We start from the raw sequence: 24,535 nt of genomic DNA on the forward strand, positions 1-24,535 counted from the left end.
AAGAAAAAAATTTTCGCGATCCGAATTTATACTTACGTGGGGACGTGCCAGAACAGGTTGAGAATTATAAGATGGTGGGTGACAGGTCCCATACGGGAGCTGATGCCAGACGATGTTTCAACGAAAAATCATGCAAGGAGGGTCAGGAAAATTATGGAAAATTCAGGAAAACTTAGGAAAATTGTGGAAATTTAAGGGAAATTCTGGAAAAGTGTGGAAAACCTTGGAAAATTGAAAAAAATCAGGAAAAATTCCAAAAAATCGGAAAAAAATCTAAAAAAATTAGGAAAACTACGGAAAATCCGAGGAAAATTCGGAAATTCCATTTTGTTTGGAACCTCCTCTTAGTACACTCATTTATGTATTTTTATATTACAAGAAATCCTAGCGATTAACAAAAAAATAACCCATTCTGGGGCATTTAATATTATATGCGGAATATATTCCAAAGGGGCATTATCCTTAGATGAGGACCTGGGCGCGGTAGTGTTTCTGCAGCTTGTTGGCCTTGCAGCCGAGCTTCATCTGCCACTTGGACTGGACGCGCTTCATCAGATGAATGTCCTTCGCCTTGCGGGCAGCCGCCTGCTGTTGGGTCTGCGTCCAGCCCAGAGCCCGGTACTCGCTGAGGACCTTGTGCAGCTTGCGGTCCGACTTCTTGAGGACGACGGCGCTTTCCGGGCGCAGACGCTGCTTGTAGTAGCGGAGCAGGGAACGGTGTCCGATCACAGCACCCGATGGCAGCACCAACTGGTACTCGTCGCCGTCGAGCAGCTCTGGAACGACCTCCTCATCGATGTCCATTCCATCCTTCTGTTAATGGGAGAACCAGAAATCATTATTATCCAAAACTTGGACTAGAAACCTTTGAGGATCACTCACATTATCCGGATAACTGGAACTGTAGTCATAGTACTCGGCGTATTCGGCCAAGGCCATGCCCTCGTGGAGCATTTGGCAGTGACCCTTGTCCACCATGTGCTTGCGCACAGCGTCCAGGGAGTAGAAGGTCTTGCCGCGATCATTGCACCACAGGCAGATGAAATAGTTGGCCACCTTCTCGCCCAGGTAGTAGAGGAGGCCGTCGATATCGGTGCAGTATTCGGTGTCAGGTATGAAGAACGAGTGGGCCACGGACATGTGTTTGAGGTTCTCAACCAGATCCTCGCTGTTGTGCGTACAGAAGAGGCAATCGCGCTCGGTCAGTGGGTTCTCCGGTATCTTGTCCCATTCGTCCGAGTCCACCTCCTCCTCCTCAATGTCCTCAAAGTCGTCATCGTCGCCCTCCTCGAATTCCTCGTCCTCGTCGCGGCCATGTGCTCGCTCCGCAAAGGCCAGACGACCCTTGCCCGCCGCCGCAGCCGCCAGGGCGGGATGGGGACGCGGCTCCAGCACACTTCGCGTGCAAACGGAGGCAGCCGTGCTGCCACCACTGGCGGTCATTTGGTCGCGTTCATATTTGGCCAGGGCCTCCTTGTGCTTCTTGCTGTTCAGGTGGTTGTCGTGGGCCTTCTGGCCGGAGAACTGCTTGCGGCACGCCTGGCAATAGACACTGATGTTCTGCTCCTCCAGGGCGGCATCGTTGGCGCTGCGGGCGCTCAGCACGCGCTGCTGGAACTCCTCGGCGGTGACCGGCGGCAGCTGGGCCACCCGTCGCTTCAAATTATAGCGATGCCAGTCGGTTTTGTAGTGGTCCCGCTGAATCTCCGCACTTGCGAAGCGGGCATCGCAATTGAGGCACGTGAACTGCGACATGGCTGCAGCTGCTCTTAGGTCTCTTAGGAATTTGGAATTTCACAACAGATTTCGTACTGCGTCTGATCTAAAATCCAGAAAGATACGATGATTAATGCGAATAAGAAAAAGAACACAAACAGCAACACGCACCACGTTCTTTCTGTTTTTAGCAGTGTGACCAGGCGGTGTACATATAAGAAAGATAAAAAAAATACTAAAAAGATAAGATATTAATTATTTAAATTAAAAAAGATTATTTATGAGTTATTTATTTAAGGATAAAATATTTGAAATTATTAATTATTTCGCTTATTTTAAATTAATTTTAATCAATTAATCTTTACAATAGCATTTAACAAACATTACTAAAACTTTAATTAGTTTCTGTGTTATAAATATCTAGTATTTTTTACAATTTCCAATTGGATAAAACGGCCACACTTAATGTGTGACGTTGGTGCTGTTGTTGTTGTTGTTTTTTGGCTGGGCTGGCAAAAAACTGAATCCCGACTCGGACTTGCTGACCCTGCCATTAATTTTGGACTTTGCAGAGTTTCAAGTGTTTGCAGCGACACGGGATGTGCCCCTGAATCGGCCCCCAGCCACCTAGCCACCTGGCCACCTGGAAAGCAGCTGGAATATCGGGGTGTGTGCCGTCCACCGAGCGACGGCCGAGCCGAGCCGAGAAGTAAACAAACTCCGGATATTCATTTCACGCCTGGCACTCGCTGGCACAGCACCAACACACAGCAACGATGAGCTGGTTCGAGAAGGCCAAGACGGTGCTGATCGAGGCTCTGGACATCCAGGACGATGAGGGCAAGGCAGCGGCCGAAAAAGAAAACACTGGCGTCCCTGACACGCGATCGGGTCACGACCTGCCAGCTGGCGGCCACCTACCCTCGTCGTCGTCAGCGGGCAGTATCGCCACACCACCCTCGGACACGCCCACGTTCTTCGATAATCCACACGCCAACGAAATGGTTACCATTCCGCCCCGCGCCAGCGACACCACCACCACACCCACATCCGGTACCGCATCGTCTGCATTGTACGCGAAACGCCAGTCGGCCACCTCGGACTCGGTGGACCTGCTGTCGTCGCCCACATCGCCGATCTCGCCCACTGGCGGCGGGGCCGAACTGCCGATGTCGGTGGCCAAGCGTCCCTCGGAGTCCTCGCTGGAACTGATCACTGCCACGACGGCCAGCGAGCTGGAGATGTCACCCGACACGGAGCCCTCACTGCCCGACAGCATTGTGATCATAGCCAGCAACGAGACGTCCGACAATGCCGAGGGCGATGGCGAGGACGACGACGACGACGAGGGGACCCAACTGGAGCGCCACATGGAGGATCATCTCAATGGTATGCTACAGCTCCTCCTCCGTAACTCTCTGTAATCCCTCTTCCTTTCAGACTCGACCAAGACCATGAAGGCCTTGGTGTTCAGCGACACCCAGGCGGCCGGCAATGTGGCCGGAGCGGATTCGGATTCCACACAGAGCTTCGAGGACATCCAAATGCAAATGAGCCACCATCACAAGGGCAAGTCGCCGGCCCAGGGCAAGCTGAGGACCACGGGCGCTTCCTCGGCCCCGCCGGCCGGAGACGTTGTGGACCAGAGCTACTCGTCCACCTCCTCGGACATTGAGATCATCTCGAATCCGAACGGCGACTCCAGCACCAACAGCACCGCCACCCGGACCAGCCCGCAGAAGTTCAAGGAGCTGGGGAGTGTGGCCGGGGGTAAGATGGCCCTGAAGCCGAAGGGACACCATCGCGAGCCGTCGGAGATATCGCTGCTGTCGGAGGACTCGCAGTCGGAGCTGGACAAGCTGGTGCAGCGCATCAGTGAACTGAACCAGGTCATTGAGGCGCGGGAGCAGCGCCTGCTGCAGTCCGAGCGCCAGAACGCCGAGCTCCAGGAGCGCAATCAGGAGCTGAGATCGCGGGTAGAGTCGGCGCCGGATGCCGCTGATGCGGCGGAGGCGGTGCAGCGTCTGTCGGCGCTGGAGAAGAAGTTCCAGGCCAGCATCCGGGAGCGGGATGCTCTCCGCATCCAGATCAAGACGCTGCGCGACGAGCTGCAGAATAAGATCCCCAAGGACGAGCTGGCCGAGTGCAACGAGATGATCCAGGGCCTGCAGTCCGAGGGCGAGAAGCTCTCCAAGGAGATCCTCCAGCAGTCGACGATCATCAAGAAGCTGAGGGCCAAGGAGAAGACCTCGGACACGCTCCTGAAGAAGAACGGCGAGCAGATCTCGCTGCTCTCCAGCGAGTCGGAGCGCCTGAAGAAGTCCCTGGCCGCCAAGGAGGAAATGGAACGCACCCAGATCGAGGCCGTGTGCCGGATGACGGCGGAGAAGCGACGCGTCGACGAGGAGAACGCCGAGTGCCGGAGCAAGATCGAGGATCTGCAGTCCCGCCTGGCCGCCCTCCAGGCCAGCTTCGACGGCCTCAAGGGCGACCTCCAGAAGCGGACGCGCCACGAACAGGACACGATGCGCGCCGAGCAGCAGGAGTACGTCCAGCAGGTGTCCGATCTCCGGGAGAAGCTGCGCCTGGCCGAGCACAACCTGGCGCGGCGGGAGCAGCAGATGCGCGAGGAGAACCGCCAGCTGCTGCGCCGTCTGGAGGCCGCCGAGCTCCGGGCGGAGAGCTCCACGCACGAGCTGGGCGCCACCACCACGCCTCTGATCCGGCAAATAGAGGCACTGCAGCGCACCCTGGACCAACGGTCGGCGGGCTGGAATCGGGAGGAGCAGCAGCTGCTCCAGAAGCTGGACGACACCCAGGTGCAGCTGCGTTCCCTGCAGCAGCTGGAGTCCGTGCAGGGCGAGAAGCAGGAGCTGCTGCGCACTCGCTGCAGTCTGCTGGAGGAGAAGCTCTCGGGCGCTCTCATGGAGGCCGAGGCGGCCAAGATGGCTCTGCGGCAGCAGGAACAGGAGGCGGCCACCAAGGAGAGCCATCAGCAGAGGTGCGTCCTTGTCTAGTTACTCCTTCCAGGCACTAACTCCTTCTCTTTCAGCAAGCTGTCGCGACTGGAGGAGGATGGGAGGCGGCAGCAGGAACGGATTGCCGAGCTAGAGGAGCAGCTGGCCCGGAAGCTGGTGGAGGAGCAACAGCAGCCCACCCTGCTGACCGTGGAGGCGGTGAAGGCCAGCAGTGAGCTACAGCAACAGGCTCCGATGCAGCTGCCCAAGTCCCAGGTGGCGCCAGTTCGGGCCTCGCCGCCGCTCAGTCTGGTGGACGATAGCGGCTCCAACGAGGAGGCTCTGGGCGGCATAATCGACTGGCAGGCGGTAAGATCTTCAAGCTCATCCTAGTTATCCTTAATCCTCTAATCCTAATCCCCCCACCAGGATGACCTGGACTGTGCCTCCAACTCGGGTCACCGCCAGCCATCGGGCATCGTCCAGGGCGTGCACTTGAGCTTCCTCTCGTCGAACACCACCACGCTGGAGCACCTGCAGGCGCTGCTCAAGCAGCGGGACGGGGAACTGACCCACCTGCAGTGGGAGCTGTCGCGCCTCCAGGCCGAGCGCGGTGTCCTGGATGGCGAGATATCCAATCTAACCATCGAGCTGGAAACGGTAAGACCATCTAATCCTTTCAAGCCTCATTCCTAATCCTGAGTTCGCCCGTCCAGATGAAGGAGAAAATGGTGACGTACGAGGAAATGGAGAGTGGCTACAAGGATCTGCAGCATCGCTACGACGCCCTGCTGCAGATGTACGGGGAGAAGGTGGAGCGCACCGAGGAGCTGGAACTGGATCTGACCGAGCTGAAGGCGGCCTACAAGCTGCAGATCGACGAGCTGCTGGCCAATCCGCCGCCGAATCTTCAGCGGCCACCGGGCAAGCAGACATGATGGCCGCCGGAGCGCAGGATTGTCTCCCTGCCAGAGTTGCCATGCCTGAGGCGAACGTAGCCGCCCCATTCCCCCTCCCCCCCACTTTCCCATGCAATGTATTATTATTGTTTTTTTTGTTGGATGACTCACACCAACACCATGTACATACATGCCAATATGTACTATATATATATGTGTATATGTTTATCCCGGACATCCCGACATCCCGATGTCCCGATGTCCTGGTCCTGTGCATGCTTAACCCTATCTATCTATCTATCCTAGTTACATTATGAATTGATCGATTGTGATAATTTAATTTATATAAATATATACATAAAGTTATCGTCTACGACTGCGCCTATGTACACAGATCAGGACCATGTCCTTGATCAGGACTCGTTGAGGACCTCCCTCACCGTCTGGGTTAGGGGAAAGACGGGCTTGCCATCCGACTGCGGCGGCACCAGGCTGCAGGCATTCTGCAGGTCATCGCTGTTCAGCGAGAACACCATTACGCCGCCCAGCTCCAAGGACCTCACGTAGCTGGCCTTGCACTGGATGCTGGTTTGGTTCTCGTACGAGATCCACTCGTGCAGCATGCTCAGGTAGGGGGAGCACGTCTCCGTGTCGTAGGTGTAGACCGGGTTCAGGAAGTTGCCGACGCACTGGCACGTCTCCGAGAGGGTCGTGAAGCCGAGACTGCCGCACTTGCCATAGCCCATGGCCGGAGCACCCACTCGCCGGTTGAGGGCGTTGACCAGCCTGGAAATGGATCACCCTATAGTTAGGATAACTATACTAGAGTCAGAGATAGAGGGATACCCACGTAAAGGAGTGGCCATAGGTGGGCAGGCCCACCACCAGACGGTGCGGTTCCAGGCCGTTGCTCAGCCACCACTGGACCGTGTAGTTGATGTTGAAGGTGGCCATCAGGGAGCGTTCCTGGGCGCGGGCATAGAGCGGGGCGTTCAGGCCCGTGAAGGGCATGTCCTTGCGATAGAAGTGGAAGTCGTAGGCCATCAGGTTGACGTAGTCGGCGTACAGATTCAGCTCCCGGATGTTGTAGGCGTAGAAGGCGATGCCCTCGGGCGCCGCCACCGCCAGCGAGAGGATGTCCGAGGACCGCTTCTCGCGCCCCCACTCCGCCCGGATCTCGTACAGCAGCTGGCTGAAGTGCATGCGCTCCTCGTTGTAGGCACTCGGGAACTCCCAGTCCAGATCGATGCCATCCAGGCTGGGGTACGAGCGCAGCACTTCCCGCAGCGACCGCAGAAAGACCTTGCGCCGGGCATGGTTGGCCACCATGTGAGCGAACTGCTGGCCACTGTCGGCGCCGCCGATCCACAGCAGCAGATGCACCTGCGGATGGGCTGTCCGAAAGGTGTGGCTGTCGTTCCGGAGCACTCGCTCCAGAGCCTGCGGCAGCACCAGGGTGGAGTTGTCCAGGAAGGCGGGTCCGATGTTGATGTGGGTGCACAAATCGCCCGGCACGTCCAACAGGCTGAGATTATGGGCGTCATCGGTGGCGTAGTAGCACACCAGGCGTTGTTCTTTGTTCCCCGACCACCACTTGCCCTTGTCATCCCCGAATCTTGTCCAGAAACCCCAGGAACACAACAACAATAGCGAGATCCCCGCCAAGCAGCGGACTATGATGCTTCTCTTGGAAAGGTCGCTCCTCGGCGGGTGTTCCACTTGCGTATAGGATACCATTTTGTTGTTTTTCTAACGGTTCACATTTGGATGTTGTTTTTTTTCTCCAATTTCTTATCATCTAACAACAACAAACAAAAACAAAACCAAAACAATGGCCAGTATCAGTCAGTGTGGCCAGATTGTTGCTATTCTTGCAGTATTTCTTAAGGGGAGGGTACTATTAAAAGGTAACTTTTAAATGTTACTAAAGAAGCTAATTTAAAATTGTATTATTGTTAAAAAATATAATTCCAAATGAATCAAAACTAGAAATACTTTTTTTAGTTTAAAATATATGTATATTTTTTGAAAACAAGCCCTCTCTTTTACTCCCCCACACACCCACCCAAACACAGCCTGGTCACACTGATCAAAACAACAGGAAATTGTTTTGATTAAACGCGATTTTATTTGATTTTAATTGATTTATGGTTTAAACAAAATTATTAGTAAGGCCTGTTAACAAAACAGGCGCGCCTCGCACCCCCGCTCTTCCGAACCAAAGCAGCCAAAGGAAAACAACAACAACAAAATACCGAAATTTCAAAGAAAAGAAAAAAATGGAGTGACGGGTGACGAGGAAACACAAACAAAAACACTCAAAACAAAGGAAGTCGATAAAAGAACCGAAAGATAGCACCATGGAGGACTTCGAGCTGGAGGTGGACACGAATTTTGTCCAGCTGAGCCGTCAGCAACTGCTCCAACGGTACTCCGGCGCTATGAGGCAGCTCCGTCGCCTGGCCGAGTCCCGTTACGAGGTGCGCTCCATCAGTTTCGACAATTATGTGCTGTTCCAGTATTTCCGGCAGCGCAACCTACTCACACCGGTCGGTGTCTCGCCCACACCCAACGCCATGCCGCCCGCCCCACTAACCGCCTACCTGAAACTGGAGGTACTGCACCATCTGCTGGATCGCCGGCGCCAGATCCTGTGCTGGCTGTTCTACCTGACCCTCGTCTCGCTGTGCGTGGCCGCGTATCGGTATGAGACGACCGGAGCTGGTGGCCATCAGGAGCGCGTCGTCCAGGCCATGGTCTATCCGGGAATGCGAATGTGGCGTCGCATGACCATGCCGCTCATCCAGCGCTTCCCCCAGCTGACTGAGCTCTACGACGAGTCCTGCCTCATGGGCAATCCCTTCTTCCAGGTAAGTCTAGCCCCCAAATTCCAAAAAGTCCTTGGAAAACATCATCAAGTGTGTTGCAGGTGGAGGATCTCAGCTGTGGTCCGTGTGCCAGTGTGGAGACCGTTTGGCTAGAGAGCGACGAGTGCGAAGGGCATCCCAATCCACCCACCCACAAGTGCCATCAGCCCGTAGTAGCCGGCGAGAGTGTTCCGTACGCCTTCCGCAGCCAGCAGGAGGCCATCGACCTGAGGGACTTCTATAACATCTACGCCAGCAACCACAAGATCTTCCAGCGCGATGCCTATCGTGTTCACTCCACCAACCAGGGTGTCCACAATCTCGAGGATCTCTTCGGGCAGTTCAACAGCAGCAGTAGCTCGGCGGGCTCTGCGGAAGCCGGAGATGCTTCTGGAGGCGATGCCGCTGGCGTTGGGACGCCCACATGGACGCAGCAGGCGCACAATCTGTGGCGCTGCAATCGCATGGTGCCCGCGCGTCTCCTGCGACCGATATTCGCCCGGCCGCCTCGTCTGCCCAGCATGGGCGTGGCCCTGGAGCGATACGTGGCCATCGATACGGCCCAAGCGCCAGCCTACACGCTGCCGGAGACCGAGTGCCCCAATGTTTACGTTCACCAGGCGGTGGGTACGCGTTTCATCATACTCCGACCCACCAGCGAGTGCCGGCACCGCTGTCGCACCCTCTCCCTCCGACTCACCCAGTCCTATGTCCGTAAGTATCCATTTTTTTTTTTTAATTTTTTTTAATTTTTTAATAATTTCCCCCCTTTTTCCTTGCAGTCAGCTATAACTGGTTGTACTGGAAACCGATCTCTGCGCCGGATCCCATATCCGAGTCGATATCCATAAGCCTGATTGGCTCCTACTGTTAGAGGAAGAGAATCGAATCCTGCTCCTAGCTTTAAGCGCCATATACAAGCCACACCCTCCATGTCCTTTAGCCCAAAAGCCAAAATTAATTTACGTCACGAATTTCGTCACAGCTCATTGGAAGACCAATCAAAAAAAAAAATTAAAACTGAAATCCAAAGAGAGGAAGGGGAAAGCTTGAAGCTTGCTCCTCGAGTCCTTTGGACGTTTGTTTGTTTAGAACCCTAGGCCCGGCTCAACTCGTCGCCCTGCGTAATCCTCAAGTCCTAGCTCGTAAGCCTTAGTTTAGTTCGACAGTTAACAGCAATAACTTAACACAAAACTTAAAAAAAAAAAAAAATTAACAGGAATAGAGTTTCTCTTGCCGACATTATTGCGCTTCATCCCCGTTGTGTTCGTCGTTTTAAACATTTTGCATTTACAATATTCAGATATATATTCAGATATTTCCAGGTCCTAACTCCTCTCCCCACACCGACCCTGTGTATAGTCAACGAATAACGAAACAACTAAACAACTGAAATGGAAAAAGCAATTTTGTAAATATCCATTGCTAGGCCCTGAGTTTGACTTTGTGTTTTTGCAACAACTCACGATATATTAAATATATTTAAAAAATAAAACCTTAATTGTTTCTAATTATTTCCAAGATATTTGGGAGCTGACAAGGCCTTTATTTTCTTGATCTTACTTTGCTAGAGCATCGAAATAGGATCCTGCCATTAGATCCTCCTCCTTGATGCCAAACTCCTTGGACAACTCCTCGGCAATCGCTTGACCCTCCTCCAGGGTCTGTTCCGGCTTCAGGCACACCTCAAACTCCATGAAATGACCCAGATGCTGAACCTCATCCAGGTGGATGCGCGTCTGGCCGTGCAGGAAGAGATGGCGCGTCTTGGCCAGGACACCGAGCACACCGTTCGACTGACGGAGGATCTTCTCCAGCAGCTCGGGCTCATCCACTTCGATCTTGTTGAACGTGGAGAGCTTCGGCCCGGCCACATCGGGGCGATCGTAGTAGACGAGCTGGGAGCGAGCCGGCGGCTGAAGATAGCGCAGCTTGAGGCGGCCGCCCAGCGGCGATATGAAGAACACGTCTCGCTGCACGATTAGTTCCGCTTCCGGCACGCCGGTCAGCTTCCGGGCAATATCCAGCCGGCCAGCGAATCCCTCCTGGCCACCCGGAATCCTTGCCTTCACCTCCACATTACGCTGATCGTCCGGAGTCGAGCTTGCCGGTTGGTACATGGTAAATAATCTAATTTCGACTTGCTTTGAAATGAACCGGGAATGCTTTCCTAGAGATGGCATGGCCAAAAGTCTAAGCTTTATTATTGTTTTTATTTATTATCGATAGTACCATCGATAAAAACTTTGTAACAGGTGGCAGCCCCTTGAAGGCCCGTTTGGCGCCAACTTCAAGTCTCTTGTTGCCGTTGCATCTTAGTTTTGATTTTGTTTCGGGCTGCTCGTTCCATTTGCGTATTTTCGAGTGGCGGTTCTGAAGAATAAAGCATCTAGAGGAGTTATTAAACTGGTAAGTGATTAAAACGTGAAATTTACTTGAAATAATAATTGAAACGCACAAGATCGTATAAATGGTCTTGTGTTCCAACGCAGTATGCTATAGTCCCGTTATTTGTGTAAGAATGGTAATTAGCCATACTAATGTACGTTAATATGTACTATAATTTAAGACCTTGAAAATAGAAACTTAATTCAACAATTTAAGAAATAGATTTTAATGTTTTCGAGCCCCATGGCTTGGGAATCCTTTCGCCATATAACAGTACCTATTTATATACAGTATCTTTTCATATTTCGTTTTATGTACTTTGGTATTTAAGTACAAAATTGCCTAAATAATTAATAATTAAACTGCCAACAAAAGCAAACCGAACAAAGACAAGGCTGTAAAGAGGAGAAAAGCAAGAAAGCAAAGGAAAATACGAAAATGCGGCAGCTTGTGTGTATGTATGTATGTATTTATGTGCTGGTCATGTACATATGTATGTATGTATATATGATGTATTTATGTATGTATATACGTCTGTATGTATCGTGCAACCCACAACTTGAATAGTCTCTTTCCGAGGCCCCGATTCGGAAAATGCGCGCCATATACAAGTGGGCGGAGGTGGTAGAAGAAGCAGAAGGTGGTAGGAGGGAGAGTTGGTGAAGGCGCCGAGAAAGAGGGAGATATAGGGAAGAAGCAGAACGATGGCGCGCAACTTATATACTACATAGAAATGGCGGAAAAACAAGAAGACAGGGAGGGGGGAGTTGTAGGCGGGGGGCATCGGGGGTTGCTGCTGCTCATTTCCAGGGGGTTGGCTTTCTAGGCGAAAAGGGAGCATGAGATAATGGAGCAGAGGACGAGGAGGAGGAGGAGATGGCGAAGATAAAGGAATATAAACATTAAAAAATATGTTTTCTAAACAGGATAGGACATGATTGTAAGAAGGTTTCCTAAAATGGGTTTCTTTCCAAAAAAAAGATCATTTTATTGGTTTTATTTTATTCAGTTTCTAGCCCAAGATTTTAAGGTCAAAGGTTGATCTACAACATTCTACAAACTTCATTAGAAGCTTTAGTAAAAAAATTAAATATTTTTTTGAGAATTACAAGCCGATAGAAGAAGAGTCTTGTCTTTGGATAGTTGTTGTTGTTGTTGTGTTTTCTTCTCGGCTTTCGGTATTCAGGTTTCAGCTGTTTCTTTTTCGCATCTGTTTTCGGCTCCCTTTCGGTTTTGTTCCTGTTTTTTTGTTTTTGTTGTTGTTGGTTTCTCTCTGGCAGCTGTTCTTCTATTCTACTCTTATCCCTCCCTGTCCCTTGCGGCGTCCAGTATCTTATTTTGTTTATTTTGTTTTTGGGGTAAAATGTATTTTTAATTTGCCGGCCATTTTTGTTTGATTTCTCTTCTCTGCCTCCTCCTTCTTCTTCTTTATCCGGGGGTGGCATATCTGAAAGTGGATTTCGTTGTATATTATTTGTTTTTTTTTTTTATAAATGATATGATATGATGTGATATGTACTTATTGCATGTGTATTTTGCGTGTTTTTTTTTTTTTTTTTTTTGCGAATAGATCAGATCCCATTAATTTGTTTGCCACCCTCGCAGATGCTCTTTTTCTTCTCACTCTCTCTTATTGAAACTCTTATAGCTCATCTCTTTGGCTTCTTCCTCTTCTTCTTATTTTTTTCTTCGGGTTCTTCTTCTTCTTTTTTATTGCCTCCCCCTCTTGCCTCGTTTTTGGGTTTTATTTTTTTTTTGGCATGGAAACATAAAATGCGAATTGTATATCTTATGGCCTGGAATTATTATCTATGTACAGCTATAATAGCTTTACAGACACACACACACACAGCACACACACACACTGGCACAAGCACGAACAAGAACAAGCAAGCACACACATGAACAGCAAACGTCAAAAATATGGGTTTTTGGGGGTTTTTCTTTAAAGAGGTTTTTGGAAGATATTTTTGGGGCTTTTAAGTTTTTTTTTTAATTGATATTATGATACAATTAAAATAATAATAATAATAGATATGTCTAAAAGCTTTCGATTATTTGAAGATTATAAGCTTTGTTGGGTTTTTGAAAAAAAAAACTCTTAGTTTTTTGCGCTTTTTATTAATTATCTTTACAATATTATCAAAAATCATGATCCATACGGTATAAAAGGTAGTATTATAGGGTTTTAAACGTGTTTGTTATAAACTTTGGTGAATATATTAATAAAAAATTTATAAAAATATTATTTTTTGTCTTTAAAAATATATAAAATGAATTGTTTTAAAATATCTCTTGATTAAAGGTTATAAATATGACCTTTAGGCAACCAAACCTTAAGTTTTCATCAAAATTTTCTTATTATTTTTGATAGTTTTTTAATATTTTATAAGTAATTTTTATTAAATGAATATAAGGTCTTAAATAGCTGTAATCCCTATTTGATTGACCTCGCCTGTAAGCTTAAATATGAAACTTTTGGCATAGTGAGTGGGAAAGCAACAAAATCATAGCCAAAATAAAAAAAAAAACTAAAAAAAGCAAGAAGCAGACAAAAGCGAATAGGGGGCGGCGGATGGGTGGTTTTTGTGGGCGGGGTAGCGGACGATGGTTGCAGGGGGAGGGAGGGAAAATAAAGTTTTTGCTGCAAGCAGGGGAGGGATGCGAGAGGGAGCGGGAGGTGGGGTGGTAGGGGCAAGGCGCAGAAACGAAAATTTAATGCAGTTTTCTCAATTTTCTATGTTGAAGCCTCTGCCCAGCCTCTGCCGCTGTCGCTGTCGCTGTTGGCGTCGACTGAGGACCGAGGCAGAGAGATAGCGATAGTGACGACCTTCGTTGTTGTTGTTTTTGTTACTATGGTTATTGTTGTTGTTGTTTTTGTTGGCTTTGGTGGCCGATGGCACAAAATTGTTGTATATTGGCCATGTACAGATGCATCATCACAAACACACACACAAAGATACATATATGTATCTGCAAGTATGAAATGCATAAATCTCTATTATATAGTATATATATATATATATAGTATCTATGCAGTGTATATTATAAGCTTAAGATACTTTTGTGTGTATGTATCTGTTTTTATGCGATTGTAACTGTTTACCACCTATTCGCTACCCATCTCGCTCGCTCTCTACCATAACCAGCTGCGACTTAAAGTTAACAGTTGTTGCTTTCCACCTCCCATCCCCCTTGCCCGCACTCTCTCTTGCTATCTCTCTCTCTGTCTATCTCTCTCTTTTTGTGCTTATTTTATGGTGTTTTTTTTTTTTTTTTTTGTATTTTTGTTCATCGAGAGAGTCAGAGAGATACTTTGACCTTTTTTTTCCATCAAGAAGTCTCTGAGCTGGAGATCATTGCAGATTAAATACACACACACACACACAGCCACACGTGTATCTGACGGATACACAGATTTGTATCTCGGCTTTCTGCTGTTCTTTTTATTTTATTCCGTTTTGCTTTTAATATTTACTTTCTGTTATTTCGCTTTTTTTTATCTTCCATTCTTTTAAATCTTGTTCGTCTCTTTTCTGTCTCTTTGCCTTGTCCGGCATTTTATGATTGGCTTTTACTTTTTGTTTCCTTTTTCGTTACGTGTTTTTTTTTATAATTTTTTCCCCAATTTTCCTCCTTTTTTTGGGTTTTTTTTTTGGTTTTTTGTGCATGTATCTATAAGATACATATTGTTTTTCGCTTTGTTTCTAGGCACCCAACATTTTTCAATGGAATCGATTGCCGAGAAGAGAGGGGGGAGGAGTGGGTGGCATGGGTGGGTGGTGGTCATGGGTGGGCGAGAAGGGGTGGCAAGTAGAAACAACAAGTGGAAGCCAAAAATCTGCATGTAGATGGGTATATCTATAGGAGTGTGTGTATATACACCCGGATAACCCTTTGCCCCTAACCCATCCCCTCTTCCAAAGCCCCGACTCCCTCGCTCATTATTTTTTTTGGTTCAATGGACTCTACTTTTCCTTAAAAACACATACCCTTCTATTATTTTTAAATATTTTCCAAAAAACTATATCATAAATTAATATTAATATTATAAAACTACCTCTATTATATGAAAACTTCCTTAAAAGTTATTATAACACTTAATATTCCCCAGCCCTTTACAAAATATAGAGTATTCATGTATCGACTTCGAGTTCTAACTTTTACTTTGCTTGTATCTTGGGGATTTCTTTTGGCAGTGCACCAAAATCCATCCGACCTGCAGGGGGTCAGGAATTCTGAATACTCTGCAGAACCTTGGATTTATGGCATTTTCCCATAGAGTCAGGGTCTTATTGATCTACCCACTTGGAAAGGGGATGGTTCGCTATAAGAATTGTGAATGGGAAGCTTGGCTATATGATAACCGGTACTAGAGTTCGAAAATATTTAAAAAATATAAAGGATTTGAAGATTTTATGAATTTTCATATGAGGTTTCATTCCAAAATAACTGGAAAACTTAACTTATAAATACTAAAATATAGGGTAGTATTTATAAGTCGTAAGTCAAGTTCTAAAGTTAATTATTTATAAGAAAAAAATACATAGAAATAAATAAACCTTTTATAAACCCAAGGTTCTATAAAAACCCTAAGCAAACCTAAGCCTTGACCCTCAAGTAACCTTGTTGGTCTTAAAAACCCTTTAACAATTAATGGACCAATCGAAAGAATCGATGGAGATGATCTTACTATCGAAAAGTATCGAAAATATCGATCAAGGGCACTGTTACTCTTGCTCAAGCTCTATAAGATACCCGATACTTGCGTTCTCCTTTAACCCTTGATTTTTTTTAACAAATCCATATACCCTTTAAAAAAATAATTTTAAATATAAGAAACAATTAGCCCTCTTTCTCTCTCTCTCTCACTCTTTCTATCTTTGTCTTTAATTTTGCAATTTTGCCATTTTAGCTTTCCATTGTTGTTGCAGTGAGAAAAAAAAATTATAAAATGTATCTATATATCTAGGAATGTATGTATCTGTCGGATATTCATATTTATTTATGAGCCAAGCCAAAGGCCATAAAGAGAAGAAGTAATGCCTTATACATACATATATATGTTATAATTATACATATATACAAACACCCACACATCTACATGCATATATTTAAATATGTATTTTTTTTTTAATAAAACTTGGAATGAAAAAGCAAAGAAGAAGCGCCAAAGCGGCAAACACACACAAGCACATGTATGTAGATATGAAAAACCAATTTTCTTTTCACGCTTCGATTTCTATAAAAATATATATATATATATATTCCAAAATACATATGTACATCAGGGAGAGCATATTTGTAAAAGGGGGCAAAAGGAAGACATAAAACATAAAAAGGAGGGAACAACGAGAAAAGTCGGATAAACGAAATGGCGGGGAGAAAACTGGGAAGGAGAAGGAGGCACAGGAAAGGGAGGCAAAAAGTTTAATAACGAAATATTTCAAATTTCACAAAGTCTGACTTTAAAGGGGTTTTTTTTTGGGGGGGTTCTTATACTTGAAGGTATCTTTATTCCATTAAAGTTTTTCATTGGGAATTGAAGAGAGCTTGTTTTTTTTTAGGAGATTTCCCATTGAAATGCATCTCACGTTTATAATTTATTCAACGAATGTATCTCTTAAATGTATTTTCGGTCAACCCATCTCGGTTTTCAATTGCAAAGTAGAAGTACTGCCCGGAAGAGTCTCCAGCTACCTGGGAGATGGGATTTCTAAGCTGGAATTCAGGTAGAAAGGGATAAGGGACAAAGGTCACAAGCTTTAGCAATTAAGGGTCAGGGGGAAGTACATACATATGTGAAGAATACAAAGGATTACACAAGATCTCGAGGCATGCTTCTGTTCAGGTAGGAGTATATTCCCTAACTATATCTTCAAAATCGAAATAAAACTATTGGAATGTCTTTATCTCTGATTTAATTATAAATATTATTTGATAATGACTTGAGTCATGGAACACTGTTTTTTTTGGTCTTTTATCTGATTAAGTTTCTTTAAAGTGAGTCATTAAGTGTTTCCAGCATTTCAGCTTTAACTTTGAAAGTATTTTCAGGATTAATTTGGGGTTTGTTTTTATTATTATTCATTAAAATTAAGCCACAAAGAAAATTAAAAAAGTGAAAAAAAAAAAAACAAAAACCGAAGCCAGTGATGACAGCTAATGTTGAGCTTTTGTATTATCTGGAAATGTGGGCTTGTAAATTCCATAAATCATGAATCACGTCAAGCCAACAACAATGAATATAATGCAACAAAAAGAGAGGCATTATATACAAAAAATTATACATATAAATGTATACAAAAGTGTACATGAATATGTTAATTATATGGCGTGACAACAAAGCACAAAAATATGGATACACTACAATTGCTTTTGGAATTAAAAAAAAAATGTAATAATCATAACCTATAATTGCAAACTGTGAAAAGGATATTGTTTGGAGGGCTGGCAACCCTGGCAATTTGCCAGATCTATTGCCCTGGAGAGAGAGGTCTGTATAACTGTACCCATCCATCCGCTCCCCCTTTACTCTGTTTTTTTTTTTTTTTCAAAAATTCTAACATGGTCGCCCATTTTGTGGCCTCCCTTTTTTGTTGCCTCCTCCTCCTCCTCCTCTTTGTTCTCCCCTTCCCCTTTTCACAGCTGCTAATTTACCGCCATGAATTGGCAAAAAAGAGAAACGCCGAGGAAGCCAGCAAGCAAAGAAAATCGACAAAAACGAAACGAAGAGCCGCAAAACGAACAACAAAAGCAAGTGAAGAGGAAAAAGCGCTAGCTGTGCTCTGCCAGCGCCAACAGCGCCGCCGCCGTCGCTGCCAGCGTCGACTGCAGCAGCTTAAGTGCGGAATTTAACTCTGCCGATTTCGCTAATCTTCCACCCACACAGAAACTCAATTTCATACCCGCACAGTAGGGGATATACACACTCACATGTGCCTATGTATATATATTTTGTATATATTGTTGTATTTTTGAGTATATTTTTAAAGGGGTGTCGCACACAGACTTTGGACTTTCATGCGCTACTCGCTAAACTTTAAAAAATCCCCCGAGTTACTAATTTAATTAAAATGTGGTATCAATTTCGTCATAGCTCCCAAAATCACACAAGCGAGGGGGCAGTACTTGAAACCTTTTTCGGAAATTGATTTCAAATATTGATCGAAAATATTTATTTCCATTCTTTTGAAGAAAATATATTGAAAATCGATCCACAAATCGTTTGAGGTATTCCCTTTAAGAATCGGATAAGAATTGGCCGAGATATAGCCATTCCCATGGGCCATATACGAAAATCCCTAATTTTGAAGGGGACCCCCCACAAAAATTGCAAAAAAATCGAAAAAATATTTTGTGATGGGATTTTGATGCAGAATGACGGAGAATCGACCCACAAATCGTTTGAGGTATTCCTTTTAAGAATCGGATGAGAATTGGCCGAGATATAGCCATAAACATGGGCCATATATGAAAATCGGTGATTTTGAAGGGGACCCCCAACAAAAATTGAAAAAAAATCGAAAAAATATTTTGTGATGGGGTTTTGATGCAGAATGACGGAGAATCGACCCACAAATCGTTTGAGGTATTCCTTTTAAGAATCGGATGAGAATTGGCCGAGATATAGCCATTCCCATGGGCCATATATGAAAATCGGTGATTTTGAAGGGGACCCCCCACAAAAATTGGAAAAAAATCTAAAAAATATTTTGTGATGGGATTTTGATGCAGAATGACGGAGAATCGATCCACAAATCGTTTGAGGTATTCCTTTTAAGAATCGGATGAGAATTGGCCGAGATATAGCCATGGACATGGCTCATATACGAAAATCCCTCATTTTGAAGGGGACCCCCCACAAAAATGGGAAAAAAATCGAAAAAATATTTTGTGATGGGATTTTGATGCAGAATGATGGAGAATCGATCCACACATCGATTGAGGTATTCCCTTTGAGAATCGGATGAGAATTGGCCGAGATATAGCCATTCCCATGGGCCATATATGAAAATCGGTAATTTTGAAGGGGACCCCCCACAAAAATTGGAAAAAAATCTAAAAAATATTTTGTGATGGGATTTTGATGCAGAATGACGGAGAATCGATCCACAAATCGTTTGAGGTATTCCTTTTAAGAATCGGATGAGAATTGGCCGAGATATAGCCATGGACATGGGCCGTATACGAAAATCGGTAATTTTGAAGGGGACCCCCCACAAAAATTGGAAAAAAATCTAAAAAATATTTTATGATGAGATTTTGATGCAGAATGACGGAGAATCGATCCACAAATCGTTTGAGGTATTCCCTTTGAGAATCGGATGAGAATTGGCCGAGATATAGCCATGAACATGGGCCATATATGAAAATCGGTAATTTTGAAGGGGATCTGATGGATATAGAAGTGCAGACATTATAGGAATCAACAAAATTGACCAAAACCGAAAATGAAATGCAACCCTGCTCTAGATAGATGGCGCCAAAAGATCGAATTGCAGTCGATGTATCTCATCTCAGAGATACAAATACTAGCACTCTGCTATCATTCGACGGTGGGTGGGTGTGCGTGTGTGTGCCGTTATCAGCTTCCCTAGACACGTTCACACACAATAACGGTGCTTTTCTAGCCTGCGGAAGTGCTTTTGTTGGTTTTACTATTTTCTTATTGTTTTTATTGCCAGCCTACCAGGCTTTTCCTGCATTGCATTCGGGAAAATCCCAAAAAAAAAAAGAAAATAATCTCTCTTTGGCTGGATTTTGAAAATTTTGACCAGTGCGCCCAAAAGGGGGTTTTTGGGTGGGGGAAAATCTAAGTAACAAAAATAATATTGCATTTGACAACGATGACGACAAACAGCAGCAAAAAATAGCCCACAAAAAAAAAAAGAAAAAAAATAGTGACGAGTGGAAGGAAAAAAAACCCACATTTCTGCAGCAGACAACCCGGCTCTCCGCGGGCTTTTTGCATGAATTTGAATCTGAATCTGAATACGAGTCCGTCGTATATATGGACATCGTTCGTTGTCGATGTAAATGTAAAAGTATCTGAGTATCTGTAGTTGTATTTGAATGGGAAGCGATAAGCTGACGGCTAATGGGAAACCCTAAATGCCCTACAATTCAAGGTCGCTTTAGACTCGGGGCTACTTATTACTATTGGCAAGACTATTATATAGTATTCTTCAAAAAATTGTTAAAATACATTTATGGAGGGTAGTTAAGTTTGTCTTAAAAAACATTTAAAAGCTTTTCTGTTTAAAATTATTCTTATTTAGATTACTCTTTTTTTTGGGTTTTAATAAACGATTTTAAGGTTTAAAACATAATAACTTTTAAAATATTATTGTGGCTATTTTGAAAAGGTCGTTTTTCTTGTAAAAAGTGGGTTATATTTTTATATAAATAATATTACTGACTAATAATACTAGTACTGACAAGGTAAGTGCTTAAAATACAAGGTAATAAGGATACTTTAAAGAAGAATTTGGCACAATACTATGTAAATATATTTTTTTAATGGAGTTTTTGTGCCTTTCTCATTCCAATTCTCATTCTTAAACTTTTATTAACTTAAAAATAATATTCCTATAAAATAAAAATTTAATAATCCAATTACGATGAACACCCAAGTTTCAAGAGAAAAAGCAAGTCTGAAAAAAAGTTAATGTTACAACTCAATAGAAACTAATATGCCGAACGTCTGCGATTAGGGTATCCCATATTGATAACAATAATAAAACAAAAAGCCACAACAAAAAGCAGCTAACAGCGAAAAAGGCAAGGCGCAGATGACGAAAACGTAGACGCGTCGAAGAGCGAGGTTATGGCGGTGAGGTTTTTTTGGGGGGGAGACCGGGAGAGAAAGCGATAGAGAGACGAAGAGCACACCTGAAAGTCATAACGGGTTGTTGTTCTTGTTGCAATTCGTGTTTTTTTTTGCCTTTCTGCTGTGTTGTTTTTGTTGATGTTGTTGGTTAAGCAAAAACAAATACAAATAAGTATAGAAGATGGCAACTGGGAGAGGTGGGGTGGCCAGAGTGGGAGGGAAGGTGAAAAATGGGGAGACGGAGAAGGAGGAGGAGGCGAAAACGAAATCGCAAGCAAATAAGAACACAAAAGCAAACACGAAAAGCGGCGGCAATGAAGCAAAGCAATCCACAAAAAAAAAAAAAAATAAAAATAAAATAAAAAACGAGTTAAAAATTTACACCAAGAACACGGAGCGAAGGAGATAGACGATAGAGACAGAGATGGAGATGGAGGGCAATCGCGAGTCACGCGACCCGAACCCGAAAACTGAAACCCGAAATATTCGCGAATAAAAATATATCAATCACGATGAAGTGTATTTTGTATCTATAACTCTGAATATTGGTAGTTTCCGTTCGGAAATTCTCATTTTCCGGAAATACAACTTGTTCTGTAAAGTATCGCCAAGCCAATAAAGCATATTCCCGGAAATAGATGCCTTTCTTTGTAGAATGTTTCTGTTTCTATTTCTAAATAATTCCAAAGTATCATATTTCTTCGAATATTACATTTATTTCGTAATAAAAATTTAAAACGATAAGTTTTCATTGTAACTATATACATTTTTTAATTACAAACATATGTATGTATATATTTCCACTTAAAGATTTAATAATGAATATTTTAATAATTTACTGCCAGTCGGGGGCGATGGATGGGATGGGATGGGATGGGCGGATGAGGTGGGCGGTTGAAAAGGTGGTCGGGGCAAGCGAAAAACACACAAAATACTGGGCCAGCTAGTGCTATCTCGCTTGCACTCGTACAACTAAACGCCCTGGCCTTGCGCAACGCGCTCGCTTACTCACATACACCCATACACCCATACATGCACTGACATATACACTAAAAAAAAAAAAAAAAGCATACATATACACGCTCATCGGTTGTGCTCTTTAATCTCCAGAGTCGCCAGAGACTTCTCTCGAAAGGCCCCGCTTCGTGTCGTTTTTGTTTCGTCTCGTCTCGTCTCGTTTCGTTTAATTTCGTTTGCAGCACAACAAGTTTTTAAACAGGAGACCCATGAGAGGGGGAGTGGTGGGGGGTTCGTGGAGAGGGGGTGGTGGTGTTGGTAGAGGGAGCGAGATAGACGACATACCAAAAATACACACACACACACACACACGTATCGAAAATATCTAACTGTTAACCTATTAAGGTCTCTGGCGAGTGTAACCTTTCAGAAAACATATTACCTTCTAGATCCCCAATAGATAGAAGCGATCGCCATGCCGATAAGCTATCTCTCTACCAGTGGGGATCAGTGGGTGTTACCAAAAAATACATATGTATGTATGTGTGTGTCATTATCGGATGATATTTAATGCAATATCATCTGTTTCTTTAAAGCTTTCCAAGGAAGAGCCAAGAATTCTCTCTTCCCATAAAAGGGAAGAGTGCTCTTCTTGGGTTTCTTGGTTCGGTATGGCAAGGCTGTGGGAATACAATGTATCTAACAGTTTCAGTTTCGCCATCTTGGCGTCTTTTTTGCGGTTAGGGCCCCGGTCGGACCCGCGTTGTTAAGAAATTCATCAGCCCAAATATGCTTTTTTTTTTTTATAACAACAACAACAACAACAATAATAATAATAACGCAACTTACACGACTCGACTTGCTTATCTGGCTCTCTCTTTCTTCCCCCCACTCTACCTCTTTCTCGCTCGCTGTCTCTGTCTCATTCTTTCGCTTTTCGCACGCCACTCTGTCCGTTGCTTTTTTTTTTTTCCTTTTCTTTTTTTTCCTCATTTTTTTTTTTTGTTAATTCATTATTGAGGCCAATTGAATTTGTGTGAAGCAAAGTGTACACTAGTGTGTGTGTATGGGTTGTATGTGTGTGTGTGTGTGTGCCTAGCAGCGTGCTTGAATGAGTGACGCAGCGACGAAGAGACGGACGGACTGGCCTGCGCTGAGTGAACGAGGGCCTGGCAAGAGACTATGCAACACGTTTAAATATGCGCAACCGACGACGCAGCCGACGGCCAAACGAACGAACACACAGACGAAGAGCGAGAGCAGAGCTGAAATACAAAATACGAAAAAAAAAAAAACAACAAAAACATTGAAATAAAAAAAAAAACACTCACACACACACAAACACCGATGCAAAACTGTACATGTATGTGCTTGTGTACACAAGTAATTTGGGAAGAAGAAGCTGAAGAAGCAGCGACGGCGACGTCAGCCGAGGCAGAAACAGCAGCTGAGCAGAGAGTTTGATGACGTCGCCGGTGCTGCCAAAGTCTAACTGTTCGCGGGCTGCCCTCGATACCCCCCGCCCCACACCACCACTGCTCCCCCCCACACCCCAAAACGCATTTTTCTTTATGTCTTTTTTTTCGCGTTTTTTTTTGTTTTTTGTATTTTTATCGATAAGTGCTAAACGTGTTGTAGTTGGTGTTGTTTTTTGGGTCAAGAGTTCGAAAAGAAAGTGTGATCGACGCGTTTATACCCTGAAATAATGTAAGTATATATTAAAATTAATTAATTAATAATTCTTACTAACAGATAATAATACATGTTGGGAAGTAAAAATTAAAATAAAAACAAATGTTTTATATATTTTTGTTCTTAGAACTTAAAGACAATTAATAAATTTAATCGGAAAGTATAAAAGTGATTCATTAAGTTTCTATTCAAGTTTCCCAGAAAACTTAGTAAGCAAAATATATACTAGAAAATTAGTTCATGATTCAGAGACTAAATTCTATTTAAAACCTTAAGTACAGTTAGCAAAGCATGCTTTTCAAAGAAAGAGTACAGCTGGCGAGAAGAAGCAGAGATATCCCAACCGATGATAATGATACGGCTACTAAATAATTATGATCAAGTTGAGGAATAATAATTAATTTTCCATCGACAGGTGCTACCCAGCACCCAGCAACTGCGGTGACTAGAGTGTTGCCAGACCAATGTCAGCTGGCGAAGGACAATGCACACAACAACAACTGTTAACTGTAAACTGAGTTCTGGCGTGTTCTTCTTCAATGCACTTTTTGTGTTGAATGACAAATGTGAATGGGGGGGGGGTAGGGGAACGGTTGGGGGACTTGCAACAAAAGAAGCAAACGTTAAGTGAAGCGGGAAGTGAAGAAGGAGCTGATAAAGGACATGCTATCCAAAGGGCTGAAAATGCCCAGCTGCTTGGTGGAGAGGCGTCCAAAAGAGAAAGGGGAGCGCGCCGTGCAAGAGCGAGAGAAAGCAACAGGATGAGAGGACAGTCGAGAAAGAGAAGCAGAAACTGCAGCAGCAGTAGCAGAGGCGAATGAAAGTGCATAAAGCAAGTCGGGTAAATTGTGCAACGGTGTTTGTGTGTATGTGTGTTTGCCAACTAAGTTTCTGCCTCCTCTTCTCTTCATCTCCCATTTTCTATTTCATATTTGCATAGAAACAACAAAAAACACCCGAAGCGGGAAAACTGTAAATGATAAGCAAAAGATGCGGATGCTGATAATCAAGCAAAAAGAGAAGAAAACTGAAAAACTAGCTGGTGAAAAGTTCACAAAAAACAAATGCCATTAACCCACTGAAGTCTACTGTTTGAAATTAAAAATATTATATTTTTTAAGAAATCGAATCTTAAGTCTAAAATGTAATTTGTAAACATTAATAAAACAACAAATAAAAACCAATTATTACAAAAAAAAGAATGTCTTTCAAGGGTTAAAATCAGCA

At 44.5% G+C, this 24,535-nt stretch overlaps 5 protein-coding genes and 1 long non-coding RNA gene across 6 annotated transcripts; 2 read left to right on the forward strand and 4 right to left on the reverse strand.

Moving 5' to 3' along the window:
* Positions 1–339: 339 nt before the first annotated feature.
* On the reverse strand, positions 340–1,951 carry LOC108121208 (cytoplasmic 60S subunit biogenesis factor ZNF622). Its single transcript, XM_017235175.3, has 3 exons — positions 1,888–1,951; positions 883–1,822; positions 340–813 (listed from the first exon to the last, which is right to left on the reverse strand). The coding sequence occupies exons 2-3, from the start codon at positions 1,753–1,755 to the stop codon at positions 463–465; spliced, it is 1,224 nt and encodes a 407-aa protein (XP_017090664.2). The 5' UTR covers positions 1,756–1,822; positions 1,888–1,951; the 3' UTR covers positions 340–462.
* Positions 1,952–2,188: 237 nt separating this feature from the next.
* Tmf (TATA element modulatory factor) lies at positions 2,189–5,948 on the forward strand. Its single transcript, XM_017235161.3, has 5 exons — positions 2,189–3,105; positions 3,157–4,717; positions 4,769–5,042; positions 5,103–5,333; positions 5,390–5,948. The coding sequence occupies exons 1-5, from the start codon at positions 2,493–2,495 to the stop codon at positions 5,609–5,611; spliced, it is 2,901 nt and encodes a 966-aa protein (XP_017090650.2). The 5' UTR covers positions 2,189–2,492; the 3' UTR covers positions 5,612–5,948.
* On the reverse strand, positions 5,855–7,418 carry Cht11 (Chitinase 11). Its single transcript, XM_017235162.3, has 2 exons — positions 6,423–7,418; positions 5,855–6,358 (listed from the first exon to the last, which is right to left on the reverse strand). Exons 1-2 carry the CDS (start codon positions 7,307–7,309, stop codon positions 5,986–5,988), a joined length of 1,260 nt encoding a protein of 419 aa, XP_017090651.2. The 5' UTR covers positions 7,310–7,418; the 3' UTR covers positions 5,855–5,985.
* Positions 7,419–7,643: 225 nt separating this feature from the next.
* On the forward strand, positions 7,644–9,938 carry LOC108121161 (uncharacterized). The gene is made up of 3 exons (XM_017235105.3): positions 7,644–8,442; positions 8,502–9,153; positions 9,222–9,938. Exons 1-3 carry the CDS (start codon positions 7,933–7,935, stop codon positions 9,311–9,313), a joined length of 1,254 nt encoding a protein of 417 aa, XP_017090594.1. The 5' UTR covers positions 7,644–7,932; the 3' UTR covers positions 9,314–9,938.
* On the reverse strand, positions 9,902–10,628 carry LOC108121162 (uncharacterized). The gene has a single exon (XM_017235106.3). The coding sequence runs from the start codon at positions 10,620–10,622 to the stop codon at positions 9,999–10,001; it is 624 nt and encodes a 207-aa protein (XP_017090595.2). The 5' UTR covers positions 10,623–10,628; the 3' UTR covers positions 9,902–9,998.
* A 1,523-nt stretch (positions 10,629–12,151) lies between these two features.
* LOC138925749 (uncharacterized) lies at positions 12,152–22,580 on the reverse strand. The gene is made up of 2 exons (XR_011441956.1): positions 22,466–22,580; positions 12,152–12,274 (listed from the first exon to the last, which is right to left on the reverse strand). It is a non-coding gene; the product is annotated as an uncharacterized lncRNA (long non-coding RNA).
* Between the last annotated feature and the right edge of the window lie 1,955 nt (positions 22,581–24,535).

Source organism: Drosophila bipectinata, chromosome XL (assembly GCF_030179905.1).
Source record: "Drosophila bipectinata strain 14024-0381.07 chromosome XL, DbipHiC1v2, whole genome shotgun sequence".
Taxonomy (NCBI): domain Eukaryota; kingdom Metazoa; phylum Arthropoda; class Insecta; order Diptera; family Drosophilidae; genus Drosophila; species Drosophila bipectinata.